Source organism: Anopheles moucheti, chromosome 2 (assembly GCF_943734755.1).
Source record: "Anopheles moucheti chromosome 2, idAnoMoucSN_F20_07, whole genome shotgun sequence".
Lineage (NCBI taxonomy): Eukaryota > Metazoa > Arthropoda > Insecta > Diptera > Culicidae > Anopheles > Anopheles moucheti.
Window position 1 is genome coordinate 70,199,822 of NC_069140.1, and position 16,395 is coordinate 70,216,216.

General features: G+C 40.7%; 4 protein-coding genes across 4 annotated transcripts; 1 reads left to right on the plus strand and 3 right to left on the minus strand.

The window, feature by feature from the left end:
• Positions 1–957: 957 nt before the first annotated feature.
• LOC128310123 (septin-2) lies at positions 958–7,598 on the minus strand. Its single transcript, XM_053046674.1, has 4 exons — positions 7,504–7,598; positions 2,785–3,042; positions 1,913–2,713; positions 958–1,844 (listed from the first exon to the last, which is right to left on the minus strand). The coding sequence occupies exons 1-4, from the start codon at positions 7,531–7,533 to the stop codon at positions 1,680–1,682; spliced, it is 1,254 nt and encodes a 417-aa protein (XP_052902634.1). The 5' UTR covers positions 7,534–7,598; the 3' UTR covers positions 958–1,679.
• Positions 7,599–8,304: 706 nt separating this feature from the next.
• On the minus strand, positions 8,305–10,062 carry LOC128297335 (trafficking protein particle complex subunit 12). Its single transcript, XM_053032961.1, has 3 exons — positions 9,939–10,062; positions 8,916–9,876; positions 8,305–8,855 (listed from the first exon to the last, which is right to left on the minus strand). The coding sequence occupies exons 1-3, from the start codon at positions 10,027–10,029 to the stop codon at positions 8,477–8,479; spliced, it is 1,431 nt and encodes a 476-aa protein (XP_052888921.1). The 5' UTR covers positions 10,030–10,062; the 3' UTR covers positions 8,305–8,476.
• A 408-nt stretch (positions 10,063–10,470) lies between these two features.
• Positions 10,471–12,258, plus strand: LOC128310005 (elongin-C). Its single transcript, XM_053046531.1, has 3 exons — positions 10,471–10,665; positions 10,910–11,157; positions 11,566–12,258. The coding sequence occupies exons 2-3, from the start codon at positions 10,952–10,954 to the stop codon at positions 11,705–11,707; spliced, it is 348 nt and encodes a 115-aa protein (XP_052902491.1). The 5' UTR covers positions 10,471–10,665; positions 10,910–10,951; the 3' UTR covers positions 11,708–12,258.
• Positions 12,259–12,896: 638 nt separating this feature from the next.
• LOC128297329 (mini-chromosome maintenance complex-binding protein) lies at positions 12,897–15,292 on the minus strand. Its single transcript, XM_053032954.1, has 3 exons — positions 13,975–15,292; positions 13,651–13,894; positions 12,897–13,583 (listed from the first exon to the last, which is right to left on the minus strand). The coding sequence occupies exons 1-3, from the start codon at positions 15,228–15,230 to the stop codon at positions 13,209–13,211; spliced, it is 1,875 nt and encodes a 624-aa protein (XP_052888914.1). The 5' UTR covers positions 15,231–15,292; the 3' UTR covers positions 12,897–13,208.
• Between the last annotated feature and the right edge of the window lie 1,103 nt (positions 15,293–16,395).

Below are 16,395 nucleotides of genomic sequence, written 5' to 3' on the forward strand. Positions count from 1 at the left end.
TTTACACTTGAATCAATCTTAATGCAATCGAATTGCAAAAGAAACTGCACACAATCTTACAATGGGGAACATTCTTCGATTGATTGATTTAACAAAAGGTCTATTTGATCCAACAGTAGGTAGGTTTACTGGTTCCTGGATCTGGCAACGCAGAAAAAATGTCTTCATGATATACATTAAGTCATATTGCATAAAACCTCCTTCAATGTGAGTTTAAATACAAAATGAACCTACTCGCAGCCATCAAACAATCAATTGCAAAAATGTGTATAATTCTAATGGTTACATTTGTTCGCGGTAAGTAACAAAGGGAACTCTCAAGTCCACCCTTAAAAATGTGTAATACTATTTTTAAACGTACGCTGTTTTCTCACGTACAGAATGCGCATGGTTTTAGTAACATTGTAGTACATTGTTGCAACTTTACCGTTTGGCGAGCAATAAGCATGATAAACAGTAAGATTTCTTTCCTTTCAACCATAAGACTTTCCATTGTTTTTGATTCATCTTACTTAAATCATCATTACAGACTGTATTTTAGGCGGTATAGAATTACATTAAATATAGATATTTCATGCGCAGCACACAGCAAAGACAGTCCGTTCAAACATTGCCGGCATTTCGCTACTAAGCAAACCAAATAGGTAAATAAAAACTTGTCTTGTCTTGCCACTTTCCTCTTTTGCTACCAACTGCCCATTTTATGTTATGAATGTTCTGTTCTGTCTGTTAAATTTGTTCCATTCTAAGTTCTGGTTGCGTGTTTTGCATTTCGTGCGATTAAACTTAAAATAAAAACATATATATAAAATTTAAATTTCATACGCTGCAAAGATATTAGCTGCAATTAAGATGGAAAGAAATGTCTCGATAAAAACTTTGAATTGAATACTTTTTTTTCCATTTTTCGTAATTTATATTCGTGACGCACAAATTGACTCAGTTTAACGAACATACGAACGGAAGGGTAAAAAGCATTGCTAATTTATATCCCATTCGAATGTATCCATATTGAGACATTATGGATCCATATGTATCCATAAGTGAGACTGACCATGCGGTTTCGTAGCGGAATTCTACTACAGTTAAACTTGGTCGAGCTTAATCTTTGTTTGTTTTTCTTTTTTTGGTTGGGTAGGTAATACTCTATCTATTTCCCGTGCACCTACAGAAAGAGAAGCATTGTCAAAAAGTGTACATACATGTTCTTTTTCGTTTTTTAAAATAATTTTGGCTCTGCTTCCTTTTCCTACACATGTTTTTAAAACGTTTTCTTGTAAAGATATTACATTACCAAGCTTTCACAACTGCTATCGTTGTTACAATAATCATTTGCACATTACGACTTTGTTTTGTTTGTTCCGCACGATAAATTTGTTAAACAGCACAAAAGCATGCACAAATAGGTTGCTGCTGGCTGTTGTTTCGCTTTGAAAACAATTCAGTATCATGATATCAGTTTATACTTTATGTGAAATACTTCTCATAATCGCAAAAGGAAAACAAATTGAAAAAAAGATGCGCCACAACCAAAAACCACATAAATTCTGCAATTTTGTATTGGAAGCAAAATTAGATTCGACAATAGAAGGAGAAAGACAGAAAGAGAGCATAAAACACGTATCGCAAATTTGCAACGAATTTATGTGGATCGCGCATCCATGCCTTCATTAGGAAGTTCATTTCTTTTTGCTCTTGCCCAGCGTTAGCGTATGGTGTGCCGTCATCTGTGATTTGCGCCGATTAAATTCGACGAACTCTTCTTCCAGCTTTTTGCGCGATTCCTCCAGCTTGCGCTTTTCTTCGGCATGGTCCTTCTTTAGCTTGTCGAATTTGGCATGGAGCTATAACGTTTAAGAATATTGATTTATTATCCTGTTTCGCATAATTCCCTAAAAGAAAGCTCTCTTACCTCCTTTTCGCTCTCCTTCAACTCAGCTTCTTTCTCCTTTACGCGCACTACAAACATCTGGCGCACCTCATCCTCCTTAGCCTGTAGTTCGGCCAGATGATTGCTGCGCTTTGCCTCGAACGTCTGCTGAAACGATACCGGCTTATTGTCGCTGTCCACATCAGTGAAGCCCATCTCCTCCAGACGCTTCTGACGATACAGTTCGTAATGGCGCGTGTGCGTCTTCTCACGCATATCTTCCATGTTCGTGCGGATCAACATCTCACGCAGCTTCACGAAGTCGCAGTGCGCTTCGTTCTCCACCTGCACGGTGCCCCACGGGTACTGGCGTGCCCGTACCGTCTTGTTACCGACTCGCACAAAATCCGTACTTCCCACAACCGCAAATGGAATGTGCGAGTTCATCGTGGTGTTCACTTCCGCCACCGATTCGTCGTCGGTCGGGAACTGATAGATCTGGACACCGTTCACACGCAGCTCATCATTGATCTTTGCCTTAAATTTGGCCAGTTCCGTTTTCGAGATCGTGTCTGCCTTGGCGATGATCGGAATGATGTTGACCTTCGAATCGAGCATCTTCATGCAGACCAAATCGAGCGACTTCAGCCCATGTCCGGTGGGACAGATGAAATAGAGACAAATGTGCGTACGGCTGTCGTGGTACGTCGACAGCGAGCGCTTAATCTTGAGCTCCTCCTGCAGGAATGCTTCGAACTGCTGATCAATATAGTCGACTACTGCCTTAAACGAGTCGTCCTTATTGATCTGGTCGCCGTAACCAACCGTATCGCAGATCGTCAGCTGCAAACGATATTGAAAGACAATATTACCCAAAACGCACGGTAACGTAAATACGTCCCGTCAGTTCTTACCTTCAGCCGAACCATGCTCTCTTGCAGCTCGTACGTGTGTGCCTTCAGCTTAACACTCGGGAGCGTGTGAGGACTTGGCTGCGATTCAAAGTTCGTGTTGAACAGCGAGTCCATCAATGTCGACTTACCGAGACCCGTCTCTCCGATGCACATAATGTTGAATACGAATCCGTTTTGGACGCTCTTGCTGACCAACTGATCGGGAAGGCTGTCGAATCCGACATGTCCCGATTGTTTCAACGAGCGTGTTAGATCATTCTGCAAAAAACAAGAACAGCTTCGATGATAATTTTCTTATCATTGAATATCGTATTTATTTTCTTAAACGTTGAAGAAACACTTGAGCAAGATGGCTTTTGGTATGCACAACATCTGCTCAAAGTGGATTACAATATAAGCTACATGAAATATTTCGGAAGGAGCGGTTGAAGGCTCTAAGAAAAAAAAACATATTTGCACCGAAGCGCGACGCCCGGGTCTCAATGGTTAACAAAACTTATAAAACACTGAATAGCAACAACGGATGAACCACCGAGCAGTTAATAACAACAATTTCCATATCAGGCTATCAATTAAGGTTCTGTTGCTTCTGTAGATAACTAAACGAGAAACATAAAAAATATTTCCTTTAAGATTATTTGTGTACAAAGTATCACGCAACGGAGGTTTGTTATGATCTCATCCCACTCTTAATTCCAAGAGAACACGGGATATACTGAGTTCAACTTATAAATTCCCAAAAATAGCTACCCAATGGGTTTTATCTACGACCAACAAACCTTTTTTAGCAAATCTCTAACGGACGAGTTTCTCCAACAGTTTCGAGAAATGATTGAAGTAATTAATATCAACCTTACCCTAGGAGGCATTCCAATCATGAAGCGACTCTCAAGAAGAATGCTTCAAGATTTAAAAATTTCAAATGTTTCAGTAATCTTTAAAGTTTTATTAAGTTCCTTAGATTAAAGGTTTATTTATGAAATTTAAATGTATTTCGAATTTGATTCGTTTATATCAGATATTGATGAAAAAGATAACTTCAGCAACTTTGCTGTATGTAATCAATCCAATCAATTCATCAATCCTTATCATACAGATTCAAAGTCATTCATTTGGTTAAAATCCATGCGACTAAAACGGAGGCGTAGCCAAAGACAACAAATGTTGAAACAAATGCCTGCATTGATCTTTTCATCGGCCTTGGCTAAGGTACCGGCCAATAGGCTTAATATTGGGCAAAAGAACGTGGATGCCCTTTTTTAACAGGGGTAATAAGCATACAATTAAAGAAACATTCATGCTATTCAACTATCTCTTATAATTATTTTTATCTCCATTTGTAAATCATTCACTTTTAATGTCTTACTTAATCGCATGTACTCTATTTTTTACAATCCAGAATAATGTGTTTTGTTTAAGGAGTTTAAAAATTATAATGCAATATATCACAAAATCAAGATAGCGACAATTTCATCGCTATCGCTACCGATTCGCAAAATAAATCCATTATATTGGAATAAATAATAACAATGTTACGGAGACCACATTAACCATGCGTGGATCATCTCTTCACCAGCAGTCAGGTTTCAGTTTCAATTTCCTCCGCAAAGTTATAAAGTATGAGACATGATACGGTCTGGCAAATTTGGACCGTAGCAATAAATGCCTGGAATATGAGGAATAAAGGGCATCATATATCAATATTTCAAAGATCTTGCCACCTGTTTTTGCTTGGTTGGGAGCCATAATTTTCTTTCAACTCACTACAGCGTGTGTTTATGGAGCAGCGACAAACAATAAATTAAAATTAATGTATCGCATCAATGTGTGCTGGTTACAAAACCATCATATCGGTAACGTCTTGTGCGGTGCTAGACAATCGGGTCACTCTGTGACCGGATCGCTCATTCAAACGAAACGAAATGTATAGCGACGAGATTTGTTAATTTCCGTGGCAGACATAAAGCAAAGATTTTTTTCCTTGTTGGTTGCTTGGTTGGAAGTCACCGAGTGTGAATGTATGGCCCCGTGCTTTACTTTTTACGGTAGGTGGGCCATCAATATTTCACCACGAGACAAGACAAGTTGTTGGTGGATTGATAAACAATAAGGAAACGGTACAAATATATAACCCGACTATTGTGTGTACGTACAAACACACACATGCATGCATTTTGCCGGCCAGTTAGCTACACCAAAGCAGTTCAACCGATTAAAATGTGGAGCAATTCAGAAAGATTTACCAAAAGCGATGATCAAAGTATTTACAGCAGTAGATTAATATATTTATTGAACAATCGAGATGATTGCTTGCAGCAAACTTACGACCCGAAACGAATTTCAAGGGCTCATTAATATGCACAATAACTTATAGGTCACGATTACGGGATGGGTTGCATATTCCATAGTACCCAGCGTAAATAGAACGCAATGGGCCACAAAAACTGAAAAAGAAACACCATCGTTTTAACGTGACAGCACCAATTTGTTTCTGAATTAAACTTTCTCCGAACTACCGTAAATACCGAAGAAAGTGGACCGACCTTTCCTGTCCGTAGACATATTCCGTTCTAGGCACGTGACATCGTTCTTTCTAAGACATATATGTCGTACAAAAGTAACAATTTTGCATTTCTTATGTACAATGCTTTGCCATTGCTTTGCTTGAACATTGGTGGAGAAAGCAATGGTCAAGCCATAAATAGAGTAGTGTAATGTACTACTGTGCTCATTGATCAACATTGATCTAAAGATATCCGATTGCGGTAAAAGGGAAAAGTGAATTCTTTGTATATTTAATAGTGTTTCCGACAGAGAACTGTTGCAGTTTTAAAATTTCATGTCCATGATATAGTGTCAATTTTAAAGTTTAACAAAACGATTTCTGCATTTGTTTCTTGGATTTTAGTTAAAAAAAATACCAAAAATGCTTTTTTGGGTCTCTTAGTGTATACTCTTAAACCGTCAAATAAGCCCTACCATTGAAGATTAATTTTTTTTTTTTGGTAGGCTCTCACACTGTATTCCATTCGGCCAGACAGTATTATCACGACTCAACAACGTTTCTTACTCTGGAAAGTGGAAAGTACCCTCCATATAATAGCTGATCATTCAACAAGCAGCCTTTGGGCTCCAATGTTAAGGGCCGAAATATTGTTATTGAAAAACCCCCCATTCGCATTCCAAACAATTTCCTCCCAAAAGTTAAACAATAACGATACTTTTAGGAGAACAATTTTCGATAATCCCAGCCGTCAATTTCCTTTTCGTTTTCATGCTTTTACAAACAATGTTTCCTTGGCAAGAAAACGAGAAACGGAAAACCCTTTGCCCGTTTCCTTCCTCTCATTCAACAAACTATTTTCTGTTTATGCGTTTCCTCAACAACCCTGTCAGCGATCGTACGCAAGATTAATAGCGTATCGGCGGTAGCAGCCACACCAGACCACAACCAATATACTGCTTTTTTGGCTTCTCCTCCACGAATGTGCTTTCCACCCCTTTGGCGCGTTACTGACCGCCATTCGTAACGTGCACTCTACCACACTCGGAATTAGAAAGTGTGTGCCGAATTTATACGCGATCCAACGCCAATCCGCTGCGGTTGGTGTATGCGGTAACAGCTATTATGCGGTCTGATGCCGAGTTTTTCCTGCATCGCTACACTATTTTTCAACGCATTTTCTTGATTCCCCACAAGCGTTTTTCGTCTTCCTGCAGCTGCAAAACAAACAACGGGAAGCACGAATATTTTTGTTTGTAAAGTTTCAGCTGGAAATAAGAAAACGTTACAAATTACAATCCAGCTATGGGACGGTATGAGGAGATTTGTGGAGAAAAACCAGATTTGTGTATGAGGCAGAGAGGTCTTTTCCATCTTGATCTCGAGCACTCATATGCCGGCGTCGCATAAACAAAGCATCTGTTTCATATTGCGTCGACTGCATTCTTGGCTGCGCTCCGATGCGTTCTGCTCTGTTTCCACGGTGCATTACTATGTGTGTATGTGAGGGTGTTTGTCATGCGACATACATTTCCGGTTCAGTGCCTTTAACGCTTTGCAAATATTTGTTTTCATACTAACGTTTGTATATAGATATATGTAGATAAAAAACACTCGGCAACACATCGTGTGCTTAACATGCAGCATTGCAAATCTGTTCCATATTCTTAATGGAAGTTTAGATAGTTCGTAAATTTTCGCCGAGTGATAAAATTATCCATGCTTAACATTTAAAAAAGCTTTCTAAAATATTCAGGACACTTTGCTGCAAAATACTGCTAATATTTTACTCCACTAGAATTGCATATGAATTCATTGCTCACACACTTCAGTCCGCGCACACAGCCCCACATTCGGCATTAACCGTAGTGTTTATCGTTCCCTTCCGGCCTGTTAGGTATGTTTTTTTTGTGATTCGATTCTGATGATTCACAGTCCTCAGAACGTGCTTACTTTACGCTTTCCATAAACACACGTAGTTACACATATTCACACGAGTACAGAGCACCGATACACTTCCGGACACAGTGTGTTATGATTATGATAAATCAGATGAATCAGTGCACCAAACGCCAGGCAGACGCGCCCTATCCGACACCTTGGGATGCGCCTTTTTCCTCGCAATAGAAACACCTTCTACACAACGTATTGCAAACGCAAGACATAAAAACGACATAAAACGGTACCAAAACTTTAGATTACACGCACTATTTTACCTTCATCACTGCAACGTCCGCGGCCGCCATCGTGATTCCAAGGATTGCTGGAGATGAAATAAGCTATTGTTTGGCGTGTTTGATTCCAGCTAAACTTCTTTCGCTTCTTTTTCCACGATGACGTTACGTCAAAGTAGAAGGGAAGGGGAATGTTTGGAATTTCGAACATGGGTAACCGTTCGTTGGGCTCTTTTTCGCAAATTAACGAATAAAACGATAGTACTAAGAATTATTTATCGGTATTTCATAAAGATTTTTTTTCCTGGAGTGGAATTTTTTTCCTAATGGCTTTCCTAATTTTTTTAAAACTTTTGTGTTCGAAACGAATTGAATTTTCGAAACGATCAAATGCAATTACAATGTGGTTGATCGATCGGTCACGAAGAAATTATTCCGTTGTTTTATTTGTAAATAAAATAATTAAAAAAATGATCTCGAGATTTGAACATACGATTTGTGCAACCAAAACAAAACTGATTGGTTTTCAAAATTAATTTCTAATAAAAAACAGCCACCCCAGATTGATCGATTTACAATATACAGTGGTTGCCCCTTTGACCATCCCTTTGTACCGTTTGAAATATTTTACTCATTTTTTTAAAGGCAATGAAGATTTCTGATAAAATTTCTTAACTATACAAAAATCATACGTCGTAAGCATTCTCGGATATTGGATGTACTTGATTTAAATAATTTGTGGTGATTTTACCAAATTTGTGGAAGGTAGATTATAAAACTATTCCTATATTTTCCACCAACTCTTTTCAATCATGTTTGATCTTAAGTGCTTGTGTTGTTGACTTCTTTATTACGATGCATAGTTCAATATCTAACACCTATAGCATTTTGGACATAAATATACATATTATGGAAAAATCTAAACCATTTTTTCTTTGCTGCCTACTAACATAAAGAATTGTCTTTTTTATTCACTTCACACAGCCGGAAGTAGTTGCTACTTCTAGTCCGGCTTCTATACAGTCGTCTGTAGTTTGAGGCAAACGTCCAGACCCACTGTCAGATCGGCCCGGTGTCGATTAACCAGCTTTAGAAGATTAATTTTCTTCTCTTTTGCATGATTGGATTCTAACTCATACAGTGTCGACAAATTTACGAGCAGCGATTCGTTCAGGCTGGACTTAGTATTGCGCTGGATTGCACTCTCGTAGAGTTTGATTGCCTCCTTAAGCTTTCCGGAATATAGTAGACATACGCCCATGTTGTTATACAGCATCGTGTTGGTCGGTGCCGCTTCAGATGCTTTCTGGAACAGCTCAAATGCGCTCTGGAAATCGTTTTGAGCGACTGCCAGAAGTCCTCGGTCGATAAGGTCAGGCGCTTCGGAGCTATTCCTGCAATATGAAAGAACATTTTAGAGTTATGTTGATTTATACATATGGACTATTGTATACTTCTCTTTAAGACGACGTGCTTCGGAAAATTTCTTTTCTGCGCCTAACATATCACCACACTGTAGTCGAATCCGTCCCCAAGCGGAGAGCAAAATTCGTTTTTGTGGATTCGATGCCGCACTGATCAGTCGGTCCATCAACTGTTCGACCAGACCGAAATCTTTTACTGCAAGAGCACAATTGACGATGGAATGTAGAATGCGCGTCTCTCGTGTCGTCCAGAATTCGTGCGCTGCCTTAGCGTGTGATACGCTCCCAATAGTACGTTCAAAATACGATCGTATCTGATTTACAACCGCCAACAGATCGGTCAAGCGATTCAGTGCTACCCGTGGTGCACCAAGATAAACGGGTAGTTCAGCAAGCAGCAAACGGAAAGAGAACGGTGCCATTGATCCCTTCCGATCGGCGTGCATGTCCGGATGATAAAACTCGTAAAATACATCCGAATTGTTCAACGCACCAAATGGCTCCGCTTCCACACGAGCAATTTCATATTGGCCCAGTTTTACGAGCAGTGCTATTCGGGTAAACCATAGCTGCAACGAATTCGGGCTATGCTTTACTGGGTGTCCGGCATGACCGAAACCTTGCTGTTTTATCGTTAGCAAACGCGCAGTCAAATTTACAGCCGACCGGAAGCATGCATTTTCGATCAACTCTCGCAGACCCCGTTCATCTTGGGTAACGTTATCGGGCAAAAGCAGCTTACGTTGCTGAGCCTCGTTAGCATCCACCAGCAACCCTACGGCATCTTGAACCGGATCAGTCAAATCGGTGGCAACACTCACACCCGGCATAGTGAGATTAGTTGGTGGAATGCCTGGAACCACTTTGGGTGGCTCCCACATGTCGCGTACACTATCGGGAATGTTGATTTGAGCTTGGTTGTCCATCGTACCGGTTGCTAAGTAATCGTAAGACAGATACGCTTCGACCACGGCCCCTTGGGAGCGAACTTCTAAAACAGAAGAACAAAAAACTTCAAAACCGCCCACAACAACGTTTGCGTTTCTTACATACCTTCATCGGCAGTCAAGCTATCGAAGCAGCTGGGCGGATCATTAGCAAAGTATTTACTTATATTTAGTTCTGCATTGCCGCTGTTCGCCATTTCGATGCGAAATACCAGACACAATTATCTATTGTGCTCGTTTAAAAGGAAAGCGAGAAAACATTGAATTCATGCACTTTGATTTGTTTTCACTGTTCTTCTCTTCTGTTTTGTGTTCTTGTCCACTGTCATGTTGATGTTTCACTATTGATAAGGTAAATATAGACTAAATCGTTATATTTAATAACCTTGCTGCGTTTCAAATTTTTCATGATTTTATATCATTATTTTCCCATTTTGTGTAATACAGTACAGTACAACTTTCCATATATTACATTCGTAGAAGTTAGGCCCTGATGACGACGGTAATTTGAGTTCCGCCGACGTGATTAATAACTATTTTAAAATCAAATTCATTATCATAAATTACTGTCCAACCACTGTGCATTCCAACTTCATAAACTGTCATTGAATTAACGTCAAATAAAAACAACACTTGGAGGGCACCACCCCTCCCATGCTACACCTCACGCACGACCTACTGTTGATTCCGGTTCGCTTTTTCTGTGCGTGCATTTAGCTGTGTGTGCAAAAAAGTATACTTTACCTACCAATTAACAGATTCCCTTGTAAGTGAGGCTGTGCTGATTCGTTCGTTGTACTGTTCCCGTATTTTCATTGTGCTGCATTGTACAGGTTTGTTGAAATGCGCGATGATGCAAATCTGCAGCATCAGTGCACGAAGAAATTGTATAGTCATCATCCGGCACCCATATCCTTTTCGCTTTAGTGTCTATAGCAAATTTTCTATTCACTTATGCCTGAACATTAAAGACTCGCATACCATTCATGTACCAAAGAAAACATTAGCTTTTGTATACCAAAAGAAAACATTAGCAAATTAATCGCTCATCTAATTGCATTTCTCCCCGTTACCTAGCTTCCTGCAACTCCTGCCATAACGAAACAGATTGACAACAGCATGGAAGAACGTACCGGAACAGAAAAAATGTATGGTGGATGCGAGGGACCGGATGCGATGTACGTGAAGCTCATCTCGTCCGATGGGCACGAATTTATTGTTAAGCGCGAACACGCACTAACCTCCGGAACGATCAAGGCCATGCTCTCCGGTCCGGGCCAATTCGCCGAGAATGAAGCGAATGAAGTAAACTTTAGAGAAATACCGTAAGTTTGCACCAAAATTATGTAACTAAAAGCCCCATTTTCATCGCTTGGAATAGTTCCCCTTTCCCCATAACCATTTCACTAGTGCCCTGTTTACCGTCCCATCCTTGACCCCAAACGTCTTTACTGATAAAGTGTTTAGAATCGGTAAACCGACTTTAGTTGCAACCTTTGAACTTCGAGCATGGTGGCGCCAATGAAAAGATTGAATAATTGAACGTTGAAGGATGAGAAGATGATTGTGATGATGATATCCCACTTTATACTCCCAAGAGTAACCAATCGAGATTTTTTTCTACCTATCTTTGACTTGATTATTATCCTTGAAAAGTGATCGTCAAATATGAGACACCTTAAATCTAGACTATTAATGATACCAATTAATGACTGTTCCTTTTATGCTTTTAGTTCGCACGTCCTGGAGAAAGTTTGCATGTACTTCACCTACAAGGTGCGATACACGAACAGTTCGACGGAAATACCGGAGTTCCCAATCGCACCGGAGATTGCATTGGAACTACTGATGGCCGCTAACTTTCTCGACTGCTAGGAGCTAGAGCTACGGTTTAGTTTGGGCTTTCATGTTCTTTTTTAATTGTATATATTAGGACCCTTGCAAGAGTGAATACAAATACACAAAAAATACAAAAAAGTGCATAAATACAACAATCTTCAAAGGAACCTCTCGGATGGCAAACAAAGGTGATGGTATTTAAGGTCACTATTTTTTCATTGAAGAGAACAAAGAATGAATGAAAAATGGTACACTAGGTAAATGGAATATGTAACCAACAAAACAAATATTAGTGAGTAATTTACCTCAGCGAACACCAAAGTAGATTGTTTCGTTGCAAGAAATTAACATATTTAAAAAATGAAGTTTTTGTCGCATGATTTGCAGCTAAACATTTATAGACATGGAATTCGAACTCGTCTATCACGGAAGTGATAGAGCCCTTGTTTTGCTTTATCAAAAAAGCAAGAAGGAAGATTAGAAAAAAAGATTAGTGTGTTTCAGCATAAAATTTTCGTTTGTTTTTTGTTATTTCACTTTGTATTATATTTTTTATGCGCGCTATCTACTAAGATAAATAAAAAAAGTAAAGGAAGGAAATTTATTTGTTGGTTGACGTAATGATATAAGGACGAAATGTCAAGCGTTATAAAACTTTGCTCTGCTTTCGTCGTACAGAGTCCTTTGATCTCGCATTTCATAGTTGGCATGACCAAAGCGATCTGGCATAGCTGCAAAGCAGTATTATCAATCTGAATCTCCAGTTACTGTAATGGGTTTCCTTTAAATAATTTGTTAGAATAGTCAGGATAATGACTACATTTTACCTGTTCTTATTTTCGTTAGAAGTGACATACATAAACAAATGGTTGGTATTTCATAGTCTCTGCTATCGTTTTAGCCAAACGCAGATTCGCAAGATTGTGGGAACAAAATATAACTATTTGAAGAGCGAACTAATACTAGTTTTATTCCATACCCTCCCCATCGTAAATGCTGTTCCTACTTTACAATAGCGATGTAATGGCTACTCGATTGATCCGCCACAAGATCAAAATGATCAAACCTGCTGCATTGCAGCATATCATGCGACGCAACAAAAATTTTGTACGGTAACGGCTACAATTCCTACCGAAAATGAATGAAATGAGTCTGCTTAGTGATATTCTAGATTCTTTTACTTTTTTTTCTTTTTTTATTAAAAATCTTCTCTGATTTTTCTTGTATTACAATAATTCTCCAGCGCAGGACATGTATTTCTTCTTTTTCGGTACAATAACCTCAAGAGGTCTAAGGGCCTGCCATTCCTGGATTTCTTTGACTTTATTTACCCGTAGCCGGATTCAGTCCTACGTACGGAGAATTGGTCCGGATGGAATTTTGGACCGATTGTGTGAAGACCGGCGCCGCTATCAATACACCACAGGACCGTCCCTGGTGGACTGGAACATGTACACAAAGCTTAAAAAAAATACCCAAAAATCATGACACAACATCAAATTAAGCGCATAGCAAAAAATAAGTTAGGCTTAGAAAGCTAAGGTTCGGTTTTTGTTCTGCTAAACATTTCGATCCGATTGCGACGTTCGTTTTCCAACACTTTGGCCCGTTCCCAGTCTTCTCGCTGCAATGATTTGCGGCCTCGACTCAATCCGAGCAATCGTGCCAGCACGAACAGGGCATGCAGATCGTCCATTGTGATCGCACTGTTTTCGGTGCGCATTCGCACAAAATCATCCTGCACGACGGTAGGATCGAGCGATTTCATATCGAACTCACGCACACGAGCTATGGTTAGGTATAGGCGCATCTCGTTCAGCTTAGGCGTGATGTAGTGCCGACCGGCTTTTATCGTTTCTTCAATCAGTTTGATCGCATCCAGATCGGGAACGATGGGCAGATAGCAATTGCTCTGAAGATGGGATAACCAATGTGAGCCGGTGAAACATTACCGAGGTTCTTCTGTAGATTCAACTTACCGGCAGCATACTTTTTCCTTCGCTTAGCACCAACACCGGTACGTCGGCATTAAAGTCAAGCTGATAAAATTGAAAATTGTACTTCAACTGTTGGCTCTTGATAAGGTGTGCAACGTGCTTTACAGCTTCGACACCGGCTGATTCGAGCTTGCCCGTTTGCAGACGCGTTTCGTCCAGCACCAGATGGGTATGGGGAGCTAGTTGTAACAGACCGCTCGTTAGTTTGTTCGTTGTGTAGTCTTTTCTGCAACGGAATAGAAGCAAAGAATGAGCATAATGGGGATAGCATAGTTTATCCAGCAACTAATGGCAGATCTTTCTTACTTAGGCACAAATTGCACCGTGTTCATGTTCTCGAGCGTCATCGGCAGATAATGGCTGGCTGGTAGTAGTAGCTCCAAAAGTTCATACAACGAACGCGTATAATCGGGCAAAACTTCCGCCGGAATATTACTCATATTCAAACAGAACTGTCCCCTACATTCTACCTCATCCCGTATATACACCGACGATACGAGATGACACAGAAGATAATCGGCTGCGATCCCGTCCCCGAACAGGCACTGTGTGAAAAGGTTGTGTAGATCTTTGTATGTCGTCTCGCTAGCAACGTCCCGGCCGTCTCCTACTTCTGCCTGTTGACTCTGCTCATGCAAAAGTGGATTCGTGTGTGAAAGTTTCCGTACGCTAATTGCGTGTAACCGCGGTATTAGCGATGGTGGCGGATGAGTTGCCTGATGCTCGGATACATCGTCATCGAACTCATCCATCCCGGTACTATCGCCGCTACCGTCTAGAGCTGGATCGACGGAAAGGAAACCAACCACCTCGATCACAGTATTAAGCGTCCAATCGTCATAGTTACTGTACAGCTTGACCAGGCATGCCTTTCCCGGTCGATCGGCAATTGGTGAGTTGAGCAGATAGTCGGCAGATAACACAACTCCGCTCGGTGCTGCTGCAGTTGCTGGTGCATCATTGGTGGTCATCTTTTTCGGTCCTTTTACACTCGTCGTAGAAGTGGTGTCTGCTGAAGAACGTTCCGCTGCTATTGTCAATCCATCAACTTCCATATCCTCATCATCAAGGGTTCGTTTAACGGAAGACCGAATAGCGTCACCATCACACCCATCCTGCGCCTCGGAGAGTTTGAGTGGAAGGTTCCCTTTCTGTTCCTTTTCACACACTTCAGCCCACGGGTTCTGACCGGGAATGGTGATTACAAACAGTGATCTTCGCTCTCCGAATTTGTTGTCTCCGTTACAGCCTGTATCCACCACTTCTGATGCAGCATTGAACAGCAAAATATCACGATATTTGCCATTCTGTTGCCGCACGACCGAACCATCCGATTTGGCACGGACTGTATACTGCTCCAGGTAACACTCTGGGTCCTGCATGTCCTGCAACATGCCACGAAATCGTACCAAACAACCGTCCGGCAGATGAGCGAGCTCGGTACAGTTGAGTAGAGGAATCGAGGACCACACCGTATCAGCCGATAGTTGCTTGAGACACGTTGTTTCGTGAGCAATGAAATGCTCTGGTGTCCACGACGTACTGTTAAATTCTAATTCCATGATGAGATGTTTAATTTGATACCTAAAACTGCAAAACAAATTATTCGCAATAACCAAACTGAACTGCTGGTTCGCTTTCACAAGACGATGCAAAAAGATGCTAAACAAACTATTTTGCGCCAAAATCAGCTGTCATGGATTCGAGGTTATTATAGTTAGGGTATGCCGCCATTGGCAACTGGTCTAAAAGTGCAAAAAATAATATTCGAATCATATTTGAAGAACTGAAAAATAAGCACGTGCGCCAGTGTCAACGGTTTTCCTACGCTCACTATTTTACACGTGTGTAAATTCTCTGTGTAGCTTCTATGATGCCGCATACTTTACCTGGGCTGCTGAAAATGTCTTCAAATATGTGAATTGGTTTGAGTGTTTGAATGATTACATGATAATAAAACCACTAAGATGCAATCGCAATTTCTTCGAAGCCGAAACGAAAAGCCCGAAGTCTGAATGCGGATGCTCCGGAAACGAGCCAGATGGTGCCTCAATGTAGTAATATGTTTTTGCTTAATTAATCGATTCGAAAATTATCTTCCATTGGTTTTTTTTTGTGAGATTTTAATACTGTGCCTATCACGAGAACTGAGAAAATCCCATTACAACCGTAGATATCCAACAAGGAAGTCCATGGAGACGAGTCATTCCAGCGGCGGATCAAACGGTAGGCGGAGTAGGCGGTCGCCTAGGGCCTCGCCGTGTTGGGGTCCTAAAAAAAATGTGTGTAGTAGTTGTATACATAGGCCCAGTCTCCTATGCTAGAGGGTACCTCAAGAGGCCCCTGGCAAAATTTGAAGTTGGGACAAAATGCCCCCGGAATCGGCCAGTTTTGTTACTTGTGATACCAAGTGAGCATCCACAAATGGAAGGAACACTTCTCACCAAACATTTAATACAGCGTTTTTTTCTCGCATAATGGCAATAATCACGTCTGCCTGTCGGAGTCACATTCCTATCAAACGCATTAGAGTGTTTTGCCATCTGCAACAGCGGTATTGATAAGGCGGATAGTTTTGTCATATATAGCCAAGATCTTCGACCCTCTCAGCTTGCTGGGTCGCTACGATAATCGTCGCTAAACTATTCATGCAGCAACTGTGGTCGCTTAAGAAGGATGGAAAGGCATGGGACTGGGATAGCGAACTTCCATCGCACTTACAGCATG